Source organism: Trifolium pratense, linkage group LG7 (genome assembly GCF_020283565.1).
Source record: "Trifolium pratense cultivar HEN17-A07 linkage group LG7, ARS_RC_1.1, whole genome shotgun sequence".
NCBI classification, from domain to species: Eukaryota; Viridiplantae; Streptophyta; class Magnoliopsida; order Fabales; family Fabaceae; genus Trifolium; species Trifolium pratense.
Genome location: NC_060065.1, coordinates 34,953,196 through 34,961,978, shown reverse-complemented (window position 1 = coordinate 34,961,978; position 8,783 = coordinate 34,953,196). Strand labels below are relative to the sequence as shown.

At 31.3% G+C, this 8,783-nt stretch overlaps 1 protein-coding gene across 1 annotated transcript; it reads left to right on the top strand.

Moving 5' to 3' along the window:
• The first annotated feature begins 673 nt into the window (after positions 1 to 673).
• Positions 674 to 1,580, top strand: LOC123898194 (monothiol glutaredoxin-S10). Its single transcript, XM_045949085.1, has one exon. It carries the CDS (start codon positions 1,076 to 1,078, stop codon positions 1,382 to 1,384), a length of 309 nt encoding a protein of 102 aa, XP_045805041.1. The 5' UTR covers positions 674 to 1,075; the 3' UTR covers positions 1,385 to 1,580.
• The last annotated feature ends 7,203 nt before the right edge of the window (positions 1,581 to 8,783 follow it).

Genomic DNA, 8,783 nt, shown 5'->3' with positions numbered 1-8,783 from the left:
ATGTATCTAAAAAGTGAAATTTGCTTATAATTAAAGTCGGATGGAGTATTACACTAGTAATATATTTGCAACTCGATTAATATATGTTTGTAATTTGATTAGAATTAGAATTTCCCCCAAAGTTGACATTCTTTACGCACCATGAAACCCACGTAATCAATGGCATTTTCATCCACAAAAAGAACTACTATACAATACGTCTATACCTCACTCACATTCGTCCCCATTTTCTCCCTCTAATTCTTGTGGTCCCACTTTTTGGCCTTGATTGGCTTATCTTTATGGGCCTATAGTATAATTCTTTGTCACACAAGTAGAACTATCCATGTGGAGAATTTCTTTACTACTCAATTTTCTAACGCACTCTACGAATTTATCAAAATATTTATGTACATTATTTAGGTAGTAGATATCCCGCAAAAATATACCCTATCAAATTCTTTTTTATATTGTCTGCCACTTAAATAGCCAACGACGTTTATAAAATTCCTAATTTTATAACATCGGCTATTTAAATATCAGAAGGGATGAAATTGTATAGGGCGCGCGAAGACATGGTGGCAAAAGAAAATCCCATCCATGTGTATATAATGAAGTGAAACACCACAAAAGTCCCCATCAAATCAAGGATATTAAGCCCATCAACTCATGGAATTAGAACCTTTCACCTTTTCATCAATCCCTCTCTTCTCTTCCCTATCCCTATAGGATGATACCAAAATAATATTGCATCATCCATTGCATAACCCTAGCTCGTGACTATATCTCTATATATGTCCTCATTCCTCCATCTATATAAATACACTACAAACCCTTCAACTTAATTTAAGTGCACCACAAACACTAAACCACTATTCTTCTCCTTCAAAGTATACCATTCATCTTCTTCTTCAAACAAATTTCATCTTCTCTTGAATCATTCTGACCCTTGATCTTTCAGTTTTTTGAGACTCGGGCAAATTCTCAAGATCCAAACACTTAAACAACTTTTAATAGCGAAAAAAGAAGTTAATTATATAGCGGTATATAATTCTATACGTACATTTTTAAAAAGTGCGCAAAAAAATACATTGAGATGGACCGTGTATCGAAATTGGCGTCGCAAAAGGCAGTAGTGATCTTTAGCAAGAGTTCATGTGGGATAAGCCATGCAATTAAGAGGCTATTTTATGAGCAAGGGGTTGGTCCAGCAATCTATGAGCTAGATGAAGATAAGAGAGGGAAAGAAATGGAATGGGCTCTCATAAGATTAGGGTGTAACCCTAGTGTTCCAGCAGTGTTCATTGGTGGCAAGTTTGTCGGTTCAGCCAATATAATCATGACCCTTCATCTTAATGGCTCACTCAAGAAAATGCTTAGAGATGCTGGTGCTCTTTGGCTTTAGAAAACTACAAATATGGAAGCTCACATTCTAGTGCAAATGCAAACAGCCAAAAACGGCTTCTTCTTTTTTTTTTATAATATCATAATTAACCGAGCCCTCTTTTTTTTGTGAGACCCTGTGGCTTTAAGAATATGCATTGTATTAGAATAATAATTTTTGTTACTTCCTATATACTATATGATTTTTAGTTCTGGATTATTGGGTGCATTGTTTCTCTCTCTTTCTTTTTTTTTTGTGTGTGAATTAGGCATCCTATTTATAGGTCATCTTATTTATATATGTTGTTCAATTTTGACTTTTTTTTATCTAACGTAGAATTTTAACTCACTTCACATATCACAATAACTATATAACAATCTCTAGAGTTGATAAGATTTAGATCATATATTTTTTTGAATCATTAAGATCATATATACTAGTAGATTATAAAATTCTTCTGAAATCTTGAATAAAAAAAAACTTCTGAAAACATGCGCCAATGTTATTATTATTACATTTATTAAAAGAGAATCACACCATCTAACTTTGGATCTTAGGTGTGCATTTTTTCGTACATTTTGATGAAAATGTCAATTGGTTGATTTGTTTTCTGTTGGAACATGGTTGAGATACGGTGGGAATTTCGTTGTTAGTTGGGAAGCGAAGTGTGAATTTTGAAATGTCAATTGATTCACATATGATGTTTTAGGAACACATTGACAGTATATAACAGGTCTCAAAATATTAAAGCCCTCGAAATATTGAGGTTTGATGTCGTCGCACACTCAACACATAGATATGGACCGGGCCTGGAAAGGACATATTCATTATTAATGTTTATATAATATAAGTTGCACATCATAAGAGGTACACCATTTTGTAAATGAGCGAGACGGCACATACTATTGAACATCCTCGCGCTTCACTTTTTTTCCAACCTAGAATTCAATGTACTCTTGACCATCACACACGGGAGCCTAACAATTTTTTTACCCCAAAATCAATAATTTCAAACTCTCTCTCCGCTATTGACCATCACACGCGCGCGCCTCACAATTTTTCACCTCATTCGTAATTTTGAATTCTCTTTGTTCTCTCTTCCGCTTCTTCTAAAAGTGTGTCTATGTATTTTTTACATATAAACTTTTTTTTTTACTAAATTTTTTACATATAAACTTATTTAAGAAGTTAATTAATTAAATATATATATTACTTGAAAAACTAAATATAATAAACTCTAACTTAATTTTATACTAAAAATCAAAATTCATTCATTCAAATTGATAAAGTATATCAAATAAAAGCATAAATTGTACTTCACTAAAAATAAAAATGACAAATATCCGAACAAACTCTCACAATTAATATATACAATATAAAATGGAAAAATACCTACAATTAATGTGATAAAATTATCCAAAATATGCACGTATTGTGATCTACAACGTTAATGACCAAGACATTAAATAAATTTATATATAATTGATTGAGGTTAATCCATCAAAAATCAAACAAACATTACAAGATAAAAAATCAAACAATACAATTCAACAAAAAAAAACGAATAAAATAACAATGCTAAAACGATAAAATTAATTATGAGATTTGAAGATGAGCATGCATATTTTGGAATGAAAATTTTATGTGGGAGTACCTGGCAACAAGCTAGATGACATATAATGTATGTTGCGGTCTCTGTCACTTCAAAATTAAGATGGATATATTCCTTATCCTTTTGATTTGATAATACATCCATATATGGATAAATTTCCCGAATACAAATATTCTAACTTTTTTTTTTATACAAAAAAAATATTCTAATTATTACATTACATCAAAAAAGAAATACTCCTCTTATAGAGTTGTTCCATCAACAAGTGCGGCCTTTCAATATGCTATTGGGGGTACTGTACTAATTAACACACAAAACAAAACTTGTTAGCACAAAAATAATGCAACATTTAGGATAGATAACTTAGTGATTACCATTTTGAGTAGGATTGTATTTGATCTGTTTTTGGTGAATACGATTTCACTTGATTTCAGGTTGTTCAATATATATCCGACTCAACGGTGAAACATATTTGTTAAGAAACATGGCATCCATGGGAAAAGAGAGAAAATAACTCAAAAGTATATAATATTGATGAAGAAAAAATATTACAAAATAAAAAAATTGAGTGTAAAAGATTACATCAAAGCCTATATATAGGCATCAAGAAACTACTAACTAATATTCCTAATTACTAACTAACTATATCTTTAACAATATTATTGTTAATAAGTTTTAATAAAATAATATTTCGTTTTTATTTTGCATTAACTTTCTGTTTTTAGGGGAAGGAAGCCGATATTCGGAATTTCGACTGCGGAGTAAGTTTAGTTTGACTAAGAAGTTGTTTTACACAAAAATCGAACTCAAATTTTTTCAAACTATTCATCTTAATTTTGGTGAAGTTCAATAACAATCTTTTTTTTACTCAAAATTCAATAACTTTTCTGAATTTAGAAAAAGAAAAAAAAAATAAAATAAAAGAAAGAAAGAAAAAGAAATTCAATAACAACTTAAACTCAATATTTTGGTTTGGTTAGATACACTCTCATTTTGACATGACATTTTTGACATGGCATGCGCTTAAAATTGCAACATATTGGTTCAAAGTGGACCTTATAGTTTTAAGAAAATTTTAATAAAAACATTACATTTATTCTCTAAGTTTTATATTATCATAAAATTTATTTTTTTACAATAAATTGTAAGGGGATACATTTGGACATTTTTTAGAGGTCCATATTAGATGGACTCTAAATTATTTTCCCAATAAAAAAATTAAATCCAAGTCTTCAAAACAATACATATATTTTCTTAATTTTTCTTCTTCTGGAATAAAACTTATAGTATTTCATTAAACAAAATTTGTTCAATATAATATGGTAATGGAAACTTGTTAGAAATATGATCACCTTGGCAAGAGTGTGATCAAACTCATTCACTTATCTTCTAATATATTTCACATTAGAGTTTTATTATAATAAGCATTTTTTTTTTCTTTCAATTTTGCATAATATCAACGAACTCCGTAGCATCTTTACTTTCTTTTTTCTTTTTTTTTTTTTATAATTCTTTAGTTCTTAGGGGAAAGAGATTCTAGCTAGTAGTCCAGAGTTCGGCCGTGAGGTAAGTAAATTCTGACCAATAAATTATTCCACCCATGAATCGAACTCGGGTTCTTCCGAAATTCGTCTTTTTTGATGAAGCTTATTAACTTAAATATTGGATGGCATAACTTAAATATGATACACGATATTTTTCTTATAAATTATTCTAGATGATAGGTTAATAATTTGCTTGATGTCATTATATTTTTGACAAAATTTAAGCTATGTGCGTGACTGGTAAAGTAGTTATCAAGGAAAGGATTCTTCAAAACCAACTATATATAATAATATTCCATTAATCCATTATGTATACGCAGAGGGATGACTCTGTCTTACGTGCTTTCATTGTTACTTCACCAAATGCTTTACCATCTCTTTCAAGCATAAGCATATGGTAAAAAGGAGATAGGGAAACCCAACAAGAGTTATTGATAGGACTCTCAATATATAGTCTAATGTTAATTGTTTGTAGAGATAGATCAAGCATGAGTTAAGTTTTATATTGCTCGAAAAAGTTGATGTTGAGCAATATATAAGTGAGATGACTTATAAATTTAATTTATTAAAGTTTTTAGAAAAATTATAGTGTCAAAATTCATTTGTATTGTTGCTCTTAACTCAATAAATTGATCTATGCCAATGAGTCTCTCAGTCCAATATAGTTGACAGTAGAATGGAGTGGCTAAAATCGATTGCTCAATATTGTTTGACTAAAAGAATATTGTAATTGTCAATTAGTAGTTAAAATGTTCAATTAAGAGAGTGAACGTTGATATTTGCCTATAATTAGGGTGTTATTTCATCCGAGAGCGAGACAAGTGCAAATAGTAGGGTTTTGTTTAAAAAATTGAATATTCGCTACTTAATGTGCGAACCGAGTTCGAAAGTTAAGTAGTGAGCAAGGTGTTTCTGAAAATTTGTAGGGTGTGCATGTACTAATGGGAGATGTGAAAAGAAATTCACTACATGATTAATTAAAGTCTTAATTGCACATTTTTATCTTACGTTTATTTTAGGTTTCAATTAATCCCTTATGTTTTACATGTTTCAAGTTGATCATTTATGTTTTAAAATGTAAGAGACTGAACGTTGATATTGGCCTATATTCAGTTAATACCAAAAACATAAAACTTGTAAAAGTCATTTTTCCCGTAAAAAAAGGGAAATTGAGGTTGTATGTTTGTACGGATAAAAAGAGTATTTTGGGGATATTAAAAGAGAAACAACGTAAGGGTGCAAAACTAATTATTGGGATAGAGTTAATAATCTTCCAAACAAATTCAATCCCGGATCTAAAAATGTAAGGGCTTTATGTATCTCAAGTTAAGGCCCGGATCTTGAAAATGGGATCACCAATTCACCAGTTAGAAATAACTTTTCTCTCCTGACCCCCTCATTTCTTTTCTACCCCCTAAAAATCTCATTTTGCCCCTTGCGGTATGAAAATTTTTTGCCAACAAACTTTGGTTTATATATAAACCGAAGTTTTTAAACATGGAAAAAAAAAATCGGTTTATATAAACCGAAATAACATATACCCCCCAAAAAGAAGGAAAATTTATGTGAAAATTCGTGTAGAGCTACCTGTGGTAAATTTAGCATATCTCTCTGAATATAGGTCGTATGCTAATGATTTTTAATCCAGTGTAAACAAGACAACATTTACTACAAGATTGACACCGGAATTATTAAATTTCATTAAGTATAGTATGAGAAAATCTACCTACAAGTTTGAAAAAAGTTTCTGCAAAATGTTGTAGAGATACCTGTGGTAAATTTATCATAACTCTCTGAATATAAGTCGTATGCTAGTGATTTTTAATCCAGTGTAAAGAAGACAAAATTTAATACAAGATTGACACTGGAATTGTTAAATTTCATTAAGTATAGTATGAGAAAATCTACCTACAAGTTTGAGAAAAGTTTATGCTCTGTTTCTGTACCAATACCCATTATTTGGTCAAACTGAACCAATTGGATAGTTAACACTCAAAACAAAAATTATATTTGTATTCTTAACACCCTAAGCTTTCCAACAAGTGGTCGTTTACTCAAATCGGACATCGTTTAGTATTTCAACTAAATTGTGGAAGTTGAGGATCTCATGCAGAATTTATGCAGGAAAGCTGGAAAAAAATTTGGAACACAATATTTCGGTTTATATAAACCGAAATTTTTTAGCATGACAAAAAAATTTGGTTTGTATAAACCGAAGTACCCCCAAAGGCAAAAACGGAAATTCAAGGGGTAGAAAAGAAATGAGGGAGGTCGGGAGAGAAACCATCAGTTAGAAATCATCTCGTCCCTCCACTCTTTTTCAAAAGACTATTATACCTTATACCCCCCGCTAGATAAACCCTTTATACCCACAATTATTTTGAAAATATAATCTTATTATACTCTTTTGAATTTTAATTAATTTACTATAAATTTATTCTACACAAAACAGTTACACTATTAAAACATGGTTACATAAAAAAAATCACCTTAACAATATTCTTTTTCTGAACAATTGAGTTTTCACAAACATACTCCACCCTCCCAAAATAATGAAATCGTTAGCCAATTTCTCTCGATTTTCAATACGATAAGTATTTTTCTAATTTCTATCAATCTCAATATATTTTATTTTGATTTTCATTTAAATATGATCGTGAATACACCAATACATGATAATGATAAGACCATTTTAATAAAAGTGATGTCTCTTTTTATATACTTTTTTAATTTGTGTAAATTGGTCAACTAATTTAATTATTTTAGAATGAAGTATCTATTTTTGAAAAGCTGTTCGAGCTTTTTATTTTGAGAGCATCATTAATATTTAAATTTTGGTAAAAGTAACTTACGCTCTAATGTAACTATTTGAGCTTTTATTTCGATATTTAAAACAAGGGCACTTTAGTAGAAGTGTTTCTCTTTGAATCACTTTACAAATAGTTTTCTTCGGTGTCATAGCCTCTCCTTCAATAGTGGTTTGTCTCTCATGCCTAAAATTTGTGTCTAATTTAAGAAATATCCCACAATAGCCACGTAAACACCACCCCTAGTTTGTCATGCCTTCTTTGTCAAAGAAACTTGCATTCACATTGTATTATGAAACATGACATCCATGGAAGAAAGAAGGGAAAATTTTCAAACTCTTTGTATTGATCAAAATATGATATTACAATATGAGAAAAGTTGAGTATAAAATGATTACCTCAAGTCCTATTTATAGACTAACTAACCATAACTAACACCAACTAATAACTATCTATTCATATTTATGTGGGGTCGAACCGTGAGATCATCCACACTAGGCTTAGAGCAATCTCACAAGTGAGTTGGATACCATATATTTACGTAAAACTTTTGTCAATAAGACTTTCGATACAAGGAGTCGGTCGAACTATCGGTCCTTAATACCACTGTAGGGTCACGAGTAGATAGTCGGGGATCATTGACATTGGACTCAAAGCAACCTCACAAGTGAATATGACACCACATATTTACTCAAAACCTTAAGGCATTGAGACCTTATAGCATTGGGTTTATGGATCTTCTCACTTATAAACTGTTAAACTTTTCGAGCAATGTGAGACTCAACTCACTTCATACTTGCATGTATAATCGACCTTAGAGAGGAGGCTATCATTATAGATGATACAACACCTTTATTTGTTGTTGATGGTTGTCAAAAATCTCTTGAACTGAATCTCATTCCTCGCAAAGATGCAATGTTTGCGTTCTCAATTACCTACCATCCAATCTAATATTGTTCCACACATAATTATTGCGACTATTCCATAACACCCACGTCAACATTGCCATTTTTCCTGCTACTAGTTTGTTATCCTTTGCTACAAACATCTAAAATCACCTCTTTTACGCTTTGAAAAATCTGCATTTGTAGGAAGATAATATTGTCAAGACCGAGCACATTACAAGTCTCTTATTGGTCTCAAACAAAGTGTCATTCTTCCTCATTCGCTAGTGAACATAAGACCATATATCATAGTTGAAAGTTGGTGTTGAAAGTTGAAAACCATTGGAGGGGGGGGGGGGGGGTGTGTTGAAAGATGATGTGGAGGAGAGAAGTGTTGAAAGTTTTCAATATAGTTGAAGTCTGACGGAGGGGACACGCGGCTAAGCTTCATTTGGCCAAAACAGGCGTGTGGGAAGCACGCACGAGGGGGAGAGTGAGGGAACAATTCACGCGGAGAGAGAAGAAGATAGGGACATGTGTGGCGCGCTGATTGGCTGGGCGGATTTTTATCAC

Bases quoted from the DNA above. Each gene is read 5' to 3' on its own strand.
- LOC123898194 (XM_045949085.1), top strand. From the start codon at position 1,076: ATGGACCGTGTATCGAAATTGGCGTCGCAAAAGGCAGTAGTGATCTTT.